A 13,147-nucleotide genomic window follows, 5' to 3' on the forward strand; every position below is an offset into this window, starting at 1 on the left:
CGCGGTGGCAGTCGAACCTCATGTAGTTTTCGTTACTGCCACCAATAAGCTTCGTGATATGAACGGGTTTGGCTTGATGACAACTCGTCCGCCGAAATGCTGACGCCAGACAAAGCGAGATGAGTCTTCGAGTACAGGAAAGTAAATAGCGCGATAGTACGACCTACCATCTTGTGCAGGGCGATCCTAGAGTCCCGCAAAGCTTTTGCAGAGGCCTTCGTGAAGGCGCTTGCCGCTCGGCAGATAGCCGCTGGAACAGTACCACATGTTGCGACAATGTTTACAGTAACCGGTAGCCGTTTGACTGTATACGCCGCAACGGGGACGAGTTGCGGCGGTTAAGGATGTATCCGGGACTGGTTTTTCATCCACATCCTCGGAAGAAATTTCTGGACGTTTGGGACCTGCACTTCAAGTTGAAGGAGCAGGATTTCTGCCAGTCCTGATTTCATCAGCAGGCAATATAAATCATGTCGAGGGTCGCTTGTTGTTTGATATGACATTACGTTTGTAAGAACACGGACTCGTAATCGACTGATGTGTCCAGACACAGGGAACAAATCCAGTTTACAAGTTTCCACTCATCCACAAAACTCTTACTATTTCTTCAACAATGCGAGGTGTCCGCCCGCTGTCACCGTATCACCTGGCTTGACAAGCAGCTTCTCGACCCGTAACTTGGCGTTAGCCGCTATAGCCGCATCGGGTGTCTTGACCGCAATTTCCAGTTTCATGGCTTCAAGAATGACGATCTATGTTGTTAGCCGGCTACTTCTCGGCTGGTTTTGCTATGAGTACTTACCACACTACCATCTTCAACCACATCACCCTCCTTCACTTCTACTTTCCAGACATTGGCATCCACAGGCGCTTCGACGGAGGTGATGTTAGGATCATCCAGCAGTTTCTCGACAGTAGACTCGTCGACCTGGCTCTCAGCCCTTTCCTTCTGCCAACGCTCAAATGACTCGTTCTCAGCTTTTGTCATCTCTTCTTGAGCTTCGGCCTGCTTTGCGCGTATCTTCTTGACTTCCTCAGCGCTGTCCTGAAGCATCTTGTTGTGATCTGCCATATCGAACTCAACGTCCTCGTACTCGAATTTGAATTTTCCGGCTCTGAACTTGCCGAGCATATCATTAAGCTCCTCTTCACTGACTTGATAGTAGGTCAGAATATCGAAATCTCTGAAAATCCAAGGGTTTGTGAAGCCTGGCTTTTGCGCGTAGTAGTCAAAGCATGGCACGGTTCGGCCAGTCATCTGATACCCTCCAGGCGAGTCGACAGGGTAGATTGACATGCAGCTTCCTGCCCAACCAACTGTGCCCTCTGGTGTAAATACACGTGAAGGGTTCATCTTCGGCGCATTCATACGTTGTCGGGGGTCAATTGGCAGTGACACAGTATTTCCACAGAAGAAACCTACAACAACCGCCATGAACTGCCCAGTTAGATAGATGTCTTTTAGCTGTTGAGGGGTAAAGGCATTATTCTTAGCAACGAACAATAAGTTGTCAGGGAGATAGGGAGCGTGTGGACGTTGATTGGTCATGTAGCGCTGGGTAGCCTCGTCTTGAAGCTTCGACTCGAAGCTAATGGGGAGCTTGAAAATTCGTGTGGGCACCTTGGTCGAACGGAGATCACCGAAACCTTCTTCGATCTTCTGCAAACGCGATACGAGCTCAGATCGAGGTAGCTTGGCACCATTGTAGTAGATCAGAAGCGTTGTGCAGCAGCCAACCGTGTTGAGGAGGTTGCCCTTTATACTTTCGGGAGTTTCTGAAGAGTTCAGAGCATTTTCGAGCGCAGTAACACGGCATCGATGGTTGAGGTCAAAGGATTCGTTGCCGTACTCAACAAGAAGATGATCGTCGCCACCCTGGGCTATCATTAGTCTGTTTCCAAGGGCTCATGCGCAATGTTTCGACTCGCCTGGCGATACCGCACTTGAGGAGTGCTTGTTGTAGCTGCTTTCTCCCAGATGACCGCCTTGCCGATCTCACCTTGATGAAAGTCCACATGTCCAACTTGTAGGTTATCGATCTCATCGAAGTCACTCTTACTCTCGATAGCTTTCTCGATCGAGTCCAGGAAGTTATCGTTGCGCTTCCTCTTCCTGAGGGCATCTTCGAGGCCAATTCTGACGTACTTCAGCGTATTGCCAGCTTTTAGCTGTCCGAGCTTCCACCAGTCAGCCTTGACCACGGTCGTACTGCTTGTGAATCCGCCAAAGTTGGGACAGTCGACAGGAAAAATGCAAGGATCATCGCCCGTCCAGTTTAGTGTACCCAGAGGATAACCGTACTCGACTAAGTTGCTAGGATGCGCGCCCCCTTCACCGCCGTCTTTTCGTGCCCACTTAGGTACAGGACCAACGAGTCGTATTCCGCTGCGAGATGCGTTGTGTGAGACCTTCCATTTTGTTTCGTAGATCATCCGGATGTCTTCTGGCGCAAAGTATCCTTCATCATGTGGGCCTACCATCGCTGAGATCTCCCAATCTGTCTTGTAGCTAAGTCGCAGGCGTTCTGGCAGTGTGACAGTCTCGATGTCTGTGGGTAGATCCGCCCTGATCTGAAGTAAGTCTCCAGGTGCCAATTGCCGACCTTGGTAACCACCAATCGCCACCAACGGAGAGGTAGACTTCGAACCGAAATAGTCAGCCACCGCTGGCAAGCCACCATAGATTGCGAGGTACGAACGACAGCCTCCCGCAGTAGTCTTGCCGATTTTGAGTCTTTGCCCAGCTCCGATCTTGACGTTGGTCCACATTGGAAATTCCTCTCCATCCAACGTTGCTTCCATAGGTGCACCGCAAAGAGCAACAATAGCAGGTCCAACAAACCGGAGCTCAGGTCCGCTTAACGTGATCTCTAGACCTTCAGTCCCGCGAGCATTACCTACCAGCATGTTTGCGACCTGGAAGGCCATAGGGTCCATAGGTCCAGAATGCGGTATGCCCTTGCCAACAGTCGGTCTCCCTGGAAGATCTTGGATGAGAGTGTATGCACCAGCTGAGATGACATCTATCGCATGCGGGGCGAATTTGAAATCCCCCAGGAAGCTGGTCATTGTCTCTCCAGAAGCAACCCTCTGGTCATCCAATATCTGTACCAAGAACTCCAGGTTGGTGGGCGGCCCTGAGATCAACGAACCAGTCAAGAGCTCTTTCATCCAAGAGATGGCCTCGCTTCTGGATTGCGAATGGGCCATTGCCTTCGCTATCAAAGGGTCTATGCACTGTCAGTTCCCGTGAAGTATACAGATTTACATCGCATACCGTAATTGGGTGTAATGCGCGAGCCCGTAAAAACCCACGTATCAATGCGGCTACCAGATACGTTTTTCCACTCCACTTTCTGCAGCAAACCCGGAGATGGTGCATAGTCTCGCAAAGGATTTTCTGCATAGACCCGAGCCTCGATCGCTGCACCAGTTGGCTTTGAAGGCTGCATCTGCTTCAGAGTTGATCCTTCTATGCCACCCTTTCTAGCAAGCTGAGCGTCTGCCTGCCTCAACATCAGCTGAACCAGGTCGACATCGTAGCAGAGCTCAGTGATGCCGTGCTCTACCTGAAGACGTGTATTCATCTCCAGAAAGAAGAAGTCGCCCGATTTGTCGTCTACAAGGTACTCAACAGTTCCGGCTGACCCGTACATGATGGACTCTGACAGTCGAACAGCGGCGTCACCCAGCTTCTGGCGTAGCTCCGGATGTCTTTCGATGAACGGACTCGGACACTCCTCAATGACCTTCTGGTGTCGTCTCTGGATCGAGCACTCGCGCTCACCGAAGTGTACGGCTTGACCCAGCCCGTTGCCAAAGACTTGTACTTCGATGTGATGGCTAGCTGGGAAGTATCTCTCGATGAACACGCCAGGGTTCTTGAAAAGCGTCTGTCCTCGCGACTGCACCATCTTGAAGCCCTCACGCACTTCCTTGATGTTATTGCAAGTGATGAGACCCATGCCTCCGCCGCCACCTGTTGCCTTGAGCATGACAGGGAAGCCTATCTGTTCCGCCTCTTTTGCAGCATCTTCCTCATCTTTGACGAGTCCTTTGGTGCCGGGCACGATGGGAACGTCAGCTTTGGCTGCTAAGTCTCTTGCTGTGTGCTTGACGCCGAATGCTTCGATGGCCTCAGGGGAAGGTCCAACCCATACGAGACCTGCATCACCAACTCGTCGTGCGAAAGGTGCGTTCTCTGAGAGGAAGCCGTAGCCGGGAATGAGGGCGTCTGCGTTGTTTTCTTTCGCGATCTTTAGTATTGCCTCCTCGTCTGTGTAGGCAGTCGCGTTGCTGCCGGGCAAAAGCACAGCCTCGTCGGCATCTCCCACATGTTGTGATGCTGCATCAGCTTCTGAGTAGATCGCGATGGTCTTCACTCCCAACTTCTTTGCGGTCCTACAAATTCGAACTGCAATTTCTCCTCGGTTAGCAATCAGCAAGGTCTGCAGCTTCTCCATCTTCATCGTATGCACGATTGCGACTGCCTCCACGCGCGTATTTGACAGCCGTCAACCCCGCTGCCCGCTTCCGCCTCGTCCCCTATCTCACAAGTCCACCATGCCGGCAGTGACATGGCCGCGCGATCCTAATGCAGTTGGTTCCTGGGCCAATTGCACGCCATTTATGGTAGCTTGATGCGATGCTGTGTTGCGGTTGGTGACGGGTGTACGCGTCGACGTCATCCAAGTGCATTCGAGAAGAGGGGTTCTTCGATAACAACCGTGGAAACAAACGCTGGGCCCACGACGCTATGGTCATAGCACGGCATTACACATTGATCCGCACCTTTGCCGGATAGAACATCGTGGCAGGTGGTGAGATGACTTCTCAAATCATACATTCACGATGCCGGCCAGCAAACATCCTGTGAAGATCAACGTCGACCTAGGAGAAGGATATGGTAACTTCAAGTGTGGCCCAGATGAGAAGCTGATTCCGTTGATCGATCATGCCAACGTGGCATGCGGCTTCCACGCTGGGTAGGTCCGATGTCACGGCGGGAGAGTATTCTCTAGCTGACAGTATCAGCGATCCTTTGATCATGCAGCAGACTGTTCGTGAATGCAAGAAGCACAACATCGCCGTGGGTGCACATCCCGGTCTGCCTGACATCCAAGGCTTCGGCAGAAGAGAGATCAAGATGTCACCCGAAGAGCTCACGGCAATGACAAGATATCAAGTCGGCGCACTCAAAGCCTTCCTGGACGCTGAGGGAATGCCTTTGCATCATGTCAAGCCACATGGAGTACTCTATGGCATGATGTATAGAGACAAGAAAGTCTGCAGGGCAGTATACGAGGGTGTACCAAAAGGAACCACCGTCTTTGGCCTAGCGGGAACTCTTCACGAAGAGGTCGCTACAGAGCTTGGGTTACCTTTCGTTGCGGAGCTATACGGTGATGTTAAGTATAGCAAGGATGGAACGTTGGTCATCGACAGGAAGAAGAAGTAAGTCTCCGTCTGGTGCACATCTGTCCTCATGGCTTACCAAGTTCAGACCCTGGAAGCCCGAGGAAGCTCAAGCACACATCAAGAGCCAAGTCGAAAATGCGACCGTGACCGCCGTTACAGGCGAAGAGGTGCAATTACCGATCGGCGACCACAAAGTGTCGCTCTGCTGTCATTCAGATTCGCCTGGGGCAGTCGAAATCGTTACTGCAGCCCGCCAAATCGTCGATCAGTTCAACAAGAAGTATTTCTCGTAGTCATGAAGCGGCCAAGATTTGATTTTGCCATCGCTGATAGTGTCACCTCGGGTGCCAGAAAAAGCTGCACTCTAAACCAGCAAAAAGTCGAGGAACACCAACAAAGGTTGCCCTCTTTGCCACGACACCACGCAACAACGACTTGAGATTAATTCTTAGAAAAACACAGAATTATAGAATAAGATATTCCCTACAATCCCGTGTTTTTAGATTTCTTATATTGTGTGGTGTTGTGCGATTATCTCGGTTGGCAGAAGCACACTTTTCGTGAGTGCGGCTTATTTTGTCACCCGAGTAAGTGTCTATAGAGCTCGGTCAGCGCGGAAAGTACGAGCTGGTGTCTAATTTTAGAGACCGAGGTATGGACCAGAGTGTGGCGCATGATCACGACTAGCTCAGTCATCTGTGGCTCTCGTATCCACGATATTGACTCGTGCTGAAAGAAAAGTGGGCAGCAAATTTTATATATATGGCAAATCGAACCCCAAGTTTTGTATCACATACAATTCATTCACATAATAAGCATGTTCTGCTTCCGCCGTTTCGTGCCTATCTGGACCGTGGTCGCGGTGGTTACGCTGCTATTCTTCGTTACTCGTATCCGGCCAGAACACCATTACCCTCTGGAAGAAGCGACTTATTACCGATCCGTCGATACGCTGTTCAGATCAGAGAAAGATGCCCTCCTCCAATGGACAAGATCCAGCAGGCAGCCACTAGACGTCGAATCTGACCACTGGCTTGACTGGGAGCCAACAGAACCTACAGTAGGATGAATATATCTCAGTTCACCACGAGGTGTCACAACAAGCTCAAAACTCCATCAACGAAGGGAAGCGACGTCATAGCCCAAACGGACTCGTGGATGAAGGCTGCGTCGCATCTCCACAGCCACACTTACACGAGCAACACACGAGCAGCCTTCCACAGACATTCTCGAAGCGCACCACCACCTTCTAGCACCATCGACTAGGCCGCAATCAAACATACATGGCCGGTCTTACTGCCTGTTCAGGCAACCTTCCTTCGAAGCATCGAATACAGCACTATATCGGAGAATAACTATAGGTCTTGTCAAAACTCGCAAAGGAAAGATGCGCAGAGCGGTGGGCAAGCGATGGACACTCAAGACTGCAAGATGAGGTGCATCAGGCACCGTTTGCGGAAGGAACAGCGCTTGGTGGGACGAGGGCGGAGGCGGTAGCGAGGTGGGCGACGGAGCTGGGTCCGGGCGATAGTGGGTGGAGGGTTGCTGCCGGAATGGAGGGAAAGCGGCGGGGAATAAGCGTGCCTGTCGACGAAGAGGTAAAGTGAAGGTTTATTGGGAGAATGATGTCGCGCGGCTGGGGTGGCATGCTTGTTCGGAAAGAAGTGCGTCCGTGGTGTTATGTGAGGAAGGCCTGCAGGCAACTTCAGAGTGTAGTGTCAGCTTGAGGTTGCAACTCTATCTACCATCTTTGTCTTTCGATCCGATCATCTGCCATCTCACTCATCTTTACGACTACATAATGCTGCAAAGAATGCATTCAACAGTATACTCAAGGCCATCGTACTTCCACCGTTCATCTGTACTTGCGTAAGGTCGCATGTGCCCAACTTGGCCGTATCTTTTCGAGTCGAGACGAACTGATTCGACCCCTTAGAATACTAATTTGATGTAATTCGTTTGGGACTAGTTTCGACGCACAAGCCGCAACTGCCATAAGCCTCTTGTTGGAAAGGGCGCCCATGCTCAGATCAACGTCATCTCCTCTTCTGTGCATCGAAATCCTCTGGCTGGCCAACATCGACTATTGTTCTCAGGATACTCCTGCTGCCGTCTGTTCGTCGCGCTTCCCCACATATCGCTCAATAACCGTCAGCAACTGATCGATCTTATACGGTTTAGTAACCACCTCATCAAAGCCGCATTGTCTCATCTCCTCAACTTGCTCAAGTCGTGCATTGCCCGTGATCGCAATTATGGGAATCTTTTCAGTCAGCAGGTCCTCCTGCTGAAGCTGTCGAACGCGGCGGACACAGGTCTTGCCATCCATGACGGGCATCTCGATATCGCAGAGAATGATATCTATTGTCGGGACAATGTCGCTGTTGTTTGTAGTATGTACGGAGTTCCAGGTAGAGCTTGCGATGAGTGCAAGGGCTTCTTCGCCGTTGTTTGCGGTGAGAGTGTCGTAGCCGTGCTTTGTGATGAGCTTACGTAGGAGGCGCTGATTGATCAAGTTATCTTCGACTATCAGGACGTTCGTTCGTGAAGATGGTGATGGCTGCACTGATAGTGTCTGGGTTTCGGACCCGGACTGTTTCTGTGGCTGCACAGGCTGAGCCTGCTGCATTGCGGGTGAGGTTATGTTCAGATGCCCCAACTCGACTGTAGGAAATGGTCGGTCATCCGGCGTGATTGGTAGTTCCAGCGGTTGGCTTTGACGAACTTTAATGTAGAACTCGAATGTACTACCAAATCCAGCTTGTGAGCTTAGACCTATGCGCCCACCGTGTAGTTCGGCAAGGTTACGTGAGATGTAGAGGCCCAAGCCAGATCCACCGAATTGAGCGTGTGTGCGTGGTGATGCTTGCGAGAACTTCTGGAACAAGTTGCTGGCTTCTTCCGGAGTCATACCTAATCCACTGTCCTTGACCGAGAACGACAGATAGACGGCCTCGCCCTGGCCCCATTCAGGTAGGTTCGTAGGGTCGTGATGTTGAACGCCTGATGGGACGTACCTAGTACCCATTGGCTTGTTTGCCGGCTCTTCCAGATGCGCATTTAGCGTCATCTCAAGATCTCGTTTTTTCCCTTTCTTTGTGAATTTGATGGCGTTAGAGAGAAGATTGATGACAACCTGCGTGACTCTGTTGGGATCCATCATGACCCGCTTTAACTCGAGACGGTTGTAGCCCTCCCCGACCATGAAGTTTGTGTTCATGGCCGATGCACGTATCTCAGGGGCAAATAGCCCCAGGATCTCCCTGTATAGCTTGATAGGGTTTGTGCTTTCCGGGTAGACTTGAAGGAGTCTGGCATCCAGTTTCGACAACGTCAACACATCGTCCACGATGCGCTTCTGGTGGTTGGCGCAATAAGCGATTGTTGTCGCTAGATCAAGACACTCGTTCAAGGTTTCAATCTGGGCCTGGGTGCCCTCGCCGTTCTTCAATCTAAACTTGATATTCTCCGTGAGTTCGTAAGCACATTGAAAGATAGCGTTGAGAGGATTTCCTGAACGATGTTAGTAACCCGACAAGATAGAAAGGCGGAAAGCCGTACTCATCTCATGTGACGTAACATCCAGAAAGTTCTCTTGTTGTCGTCTCTGCTCTATAGCCTCGGAGAGTCGTGCAGACTGCATCTTCTCTGCCCATTTGACAGATGATATGTCGGTGATGCAGCCTAAAGTTCCCTTGAGTTTACCATCTTCAGTGTACTCTGGCTGAAGAATACCCAGGGCGTAGGTTCGGTCCAGCATTACCTCTCCACCATCGCCTTGAGAGGTCCAAGGCTTCTTGAACTGAACCTCAAACGTGATAGCATCTTCGCATCTTGACTGAGTATACCTTTCCCAGACCGCGGTTATGTCCGCGACGCCATCCGGATGAATCATGTCCATCCAAGCCATAGGCTGAGTAAGTTCCTGTCCGGACTTTCCACAAATACCTTCGAATGCAGCGTTCCAAAAGGTCAAAACATCGTCAGAGTTGTACATATACATCCCTACCGGCGCGTTTTCTGCGAAGCGCCAGAACCTTCCCTCCAGATCAGACGCAACTTGCGCTCTGTGTAGCTCCTTCTCCCTTGCTATACCTCTAGCGGTAGTGATGCCGTTCTCGATTTGCCTTGTTAAAAGCTGCAGGAAAGAGCGATAGTCTTCGTCAAACTTTCTGAGTGGAGTCGTCCCGACAATCATGATAGCAGCTATGTTGTTCTCGACAAAGCACCTCAAGGGTTGAATGACAATCTCCCGGCATGGTGGAACACCATACTTTTGGAGTTGATTCAGCGTGTTCTGAGTCAGGCTGTTGTCGGACGTGGACAAGGTCTTCATCTCGCGGGTATTGCAGGCTTCGAGAAGATCACAATTCAGACCAAATTGCAGCACTGCAAAATCGCCTTGTGGTGGTATGCCACGGCGTTCTTCGCTCATACCTGCAGTGGCTTCCAGTATGAGGTCCAACGTGTGACCTTTGAGGTCCGTACTGTATATGGCTGCAAAGTGGATGTCACTCTTGTGCTCATCGAGCACACCCGCTGCAGCTGCGCACACATCGTGCACAGTGTACGTTGTCGCCATTGCCTTGTTGGTACTGGTCAGGATCTGCATTCTTCGTTTGAATATGACTTGTTGTGTCTTTTCATGGATGCGTGTCGTAAAACCTGTTACAGAGCCATCTGCAGCAAGGATGGGGGCTAGGAAGAAATCGAAGAAGCCCTCCTCTAAGAACCCGTCACGCACAAGCATTCGGCGCAGTTTATCCTGCTGAACAGATTGGCCGGTCTCTCGTATGCGATCAAGTATGCGGTAGTACTCTGGCCACTGTTCCAAGTTCTCTTTAAAGGGCCGGCCCATCGCACTAGGATGCTTGTCCCCAATAACGCCTGAGTAGGCCTGATTGTAAAGCATCGTGCACTCGTCCCCCCATAGTATATTGATTGGGTCTGACGTTGCTAGCGCAAACTCGCATACGTGTCGAAGCTCTGCCGGCCACTCCTCGATCGCGCCAATTGGTGATGATGCCCAGTCATACTGGCGCATCCACTGGAGGTAATTTAGATCGCCCAAATGATCATGAGGGCTTACGACCCCAAGAGAGGGTCTCTGAACAGTGTTTTGTGCCAGAGCAGGGGTCTTGGTACACGCTTGCGCGTCTGACGATGGCTCTCGAACAATAACCGCGGAGGGCGTCAACAAGTTTTGTGGAGATTCGACAGGTCTGCCTTCATTTTGGCAATGATGCTGCTCAGTTGATACGGCTATGAGCCATCGATTTCCAATAGTCGTCACAGTCCAACTGATCCCACAAAATGAGACCGTGGAGCTTTTCGAGCCTGTTTGAGAAGGACTACCACTATTGGTGCCAGGGCTCAACGCATTGGGGGTCTGCTGAGCTTGTTTGAGGACCTCCTTGTGAAGAGAATTCAATCGTTGTAAAGCCGAGTTGGCATGCGTAAAGACCACCTCTCGTTCATCTCTCTTCAAGTCTGGATCTGTTTGTGAGAGGCGTAATACGAATGTTGGCTGTAGATTAGCGTCCAGGTATTCCAGTAGGAGGGCAAGCGGGTTCTCGTCCATGATCGCTACAGGATAATGCTATAACCGATATTGCTTGGTGATGGCCTCAGGACCCTATGCTGCTCCTCCTCTTTCGTTTGCCAATCTCATCGTTCGGACCGAAGAGGAATGCTTGTAAGTACATGCGAATTGCTGCAGTTCTCAGGTGAAATGATAAAGCTGCACAACTTTCGTGCAGAGGGATGCTGCGCGCCACACGTAATCGTCATTTTTGCAGGGTCTAGTCCAGCCTAACGAGCCGTTCTGGGCTAGAGGAGGCGCATCAATCTCGGAGTGCCACGCATCGCGTTGTCGCCTTGATCTTATGTGATGAAGTTGCTCTCGATGGTGGATCCGCGTCGAGGATGTTTGGCGATCGGGCAGCTGCTTGCTGGCCATGTTGACACGTGATACGAGACTGTATACCCCCAGCCAGCACCAACGATAGTGCAATTAGATCTTCAAAGGTCACCACCCTGTTTCAATAATGTCGAAGCGAAATCATCGTGCTTGAATGAGAGTGGAATTTGTGGATCGACAAGCATTGCGCTTTGCCTCCAAGGGCGCGATGCTAAGCTTGAGAAATGCCTTGTAGGGTTCTTGCGCCAAGAAGATGGATGCGAAGGTGTTCTTCCAAGACATTGATCCGTCCGATATCGTTGACGGGAGGTCCCCGCCATAGGTCAGGATTCGCTTTCCCAAACTGCTCAATCACTCCATGCTAGACAACAGTCGTTGCGAGAGAACACCTCAAGAAGGTCAGACGCCCAAACATCTTGACACCTGCATTTCCCCTTCTTGACTCTTTTCCTCTGCATTTGCGGCGTTTGTATTCGTTGTTGCGGAATTCACTTCTACTCTGAAAGATCCTCGGTTCCCATCGCCCGCGCGCGGAAAGAACGATCCTGCCAAGCCATCGCTCGATTGCTCGGGGCAACTTTTGCTGAGCTCCGATCATTCACCGTGAGCTACCCCACAGTCATCTCATATCTCCCTCCACCTCTCCTCTCTTGTGGTGCGCCTGTGGACTCAATTGACCAGATCGCGTACAGTTCGTACCTCTGACAGCGGTCGCGTGCCTCAGAAACTTCTTTCACAATGTCTTCACCCTTCGCGACGCAGTACGTCACTGGCATTTACCTGCCTTCGGCCGTCTTGCTGATTGGAACCGCTGCGTTCAAAAGTGAATGGCTGCCGTACGCTCTTGCTCTTACAGCCATCCTGACTGGTGTTGTTGTCTTCAGCAGCCAAAGTATGTTTCAATGAGCTCTAGGCAACATAGGCGTTCATTAACATATCCAGGCGGTGGCCGCAAGGTATTGAAGCCTGATGCTTTTCAGGAATTTGAGCTTGGAGAGAAGACTGTCCTCTCTCACAACACAGCCATGTATGTCCATTCGCCCCTCGTAATCATCCAACTTCTAATGCGTATAGTTACCGTTTCAAGCTCCCCAAGGAGAACGACATCCTCGGCCTCCCCATCGGTCAGCACATCTCTCTCGCCGCCAACATCGAAGGCCAGCCCAAGGAAGTTGTCCGCTCGTACACCCCGACCTCCTCCGACAACGACAAGGGTTTCTTCGACCTCCTGATCAAGTCGTACCCCACCGGTAACATCTCGAGGTATGTCGCAAACCTCAAGATCGGCGACAAGATGAAGGTCAAGGGCCCCAAGGGCGCCATGGTCTACACACCCAACATGGTCAGGCACTTCGGTATGATCGCTGGTGGAACCGGTATCACACCCATGCTGCAGGTTGTCAAGGCCATCCACCGCGGTCGCGCCGCCGGCGACAAGACTGAGGTCGATCTCATCTTCGCAAACGTTAATCCTGACGACATCCTTCTCAAGGATGACCTCGATGCGCTCGCCGCCAGGGACCCCAAGTTCCGTGTACACTACGTCCTGAACAACCCGCCTGAGGGGTGGACCGGTGGTGTTGGCTTTGTCACTGCGGATATGATCAAGGAGAAGCTCCCTGCGCCGGCCAACGACGTTAAGATTCTCATCTGCGGTCCCCCACCTATGGTTGCTGCGATGAAGAAGGCGACCGAAAGCCTGGGTTTCACCAAGGCCAGGCCTGTCAGCAAGCTCGAGGATCAGGTCTTCTGCTTCTAGGCGATCATAGAGCAAGTCTAGAGTAGAGGTGGGGAAGTGGAGAGGAGTAG

At 51.4% G+C, this 13,147-nt stretch overlaps 5 protein-coding genes across 5 annotated transcripts; 3 read left to right on the forward strand and 2 right to left on the reverse strand.

Moving 5' to 3' along the window:
- Positions 1–310: 310 nt before the first annotated feature.
- Positions 311–4,711, reverse strand: BU25DRAFT_192012 (uncharacterized protein). The gene is made up of 4 exons (XM_033701014.1): positions 3,278–4,711; positions 1,930–3,230; positions 803–1,876; positions 311–752 (listed from the first exon to the last, which is right to left on the reverse strand). Exons 1-4 carry the CDS (start codon positions 4,467–4,469, stop codon positions 600–602), a joined length of 3,720 nt encoding a protein of 1,239 aa, XP_033565803.1. The 5' UTR covers positions 4,470–4,711; the 3' UTR covers positions 311–599.
- Positions 4,712–4,851: 140 nt separating this feature from the next.
- BU25DRAFT_488188 (LamB/YcsF) lies at positions 4,852–5,858 on the forward strand (the record flags this gene model as incomplete). Its single annotated transcript, XM_033711328.1, has 3 exons — positions 4,852–4,985; positions 5,035–5,454; positions 5,504–5,858. 3 exons carry the CDS (start codon positions 4,852–4,854, stop codon positions 5,709–5,711), a joined length of 762 nt encoding a protein of 253 aa, XP_033565804.1. The 3' UTR covers positions 5,712–5,858.
- Positions 5,859–6,147: 289 nt separating this feature from the next.
- On the forward strand, positions 6,148–6,651 carry BU25DRAFT_192022 (uncharacterized protein). Its single transcript, XM_033701015.1, has one exon. It carries the CDS (start codon positions 6,181–6,183, stop codon positions 6,442–6,444), a length of 264 nt encoding a protein of 87 aa, XP_033565805.1. The 5' UTR covers positions 6,148–6,180; the 3' UTR covers positions 6,445–6,651.
- An 819-nt stretch (positions 6,652–7,470) lies between these two features.
- On the reverse strand, positions 7,471–10,330 carry BU25DRAFT_488189 (uncharacterized protein; the record flags this gene model as incomplete). Its single annotated transcript, XM_033711329.1, has 2 exons — positions 7,471–8,931; positions 8,980–10,330. 2 exons carry the CDS (start codon positions 10,328–10,330, stop codon positions 7,511–7,513), a joined length of 2,772 nt encoding a protein of 923 aa, XP_033565806.1. The 3' UTR covers positions 7,471–7,510.
- Positions 10,331–12,240: 1,910 nt separating this feature from the next.
- BU25DRAFT_332267 (ferredoxin reductase-like protein) lies at positions 12,241–13,097 on the forward strand (the record flags this gene model as incomplete). The annotated part of the gene is made up of 2 exons (XM_033702432.1): positions 12,241–12,365; positions 12,413–13,097. The coding sequence occupies 2 exons, from the start codon at positions 12,241–12,243 to the stop codon at positions 13,095–13,097; spliced, it is 810 nt and encodes a 269-aa protein (XP_033565807.1).
- Positions 13,098–13,147: the final 50 nt, after the last annotated feature.

Source organism: Macroventuria anomochaeta (assembly GCF_010093625.1).
Source record: "Macroventuria anomochaeta strain CBS 525.71 unplaced genomic scaffold BU25scaffold_4, whole genome shotgun sequence".
NCBI lineage: Eukaryota > Fungi > Ascomycota > Dothideomycetes > Pleosporales > Didymellaceae > Macroventuria > Macroventuria anomochaeta.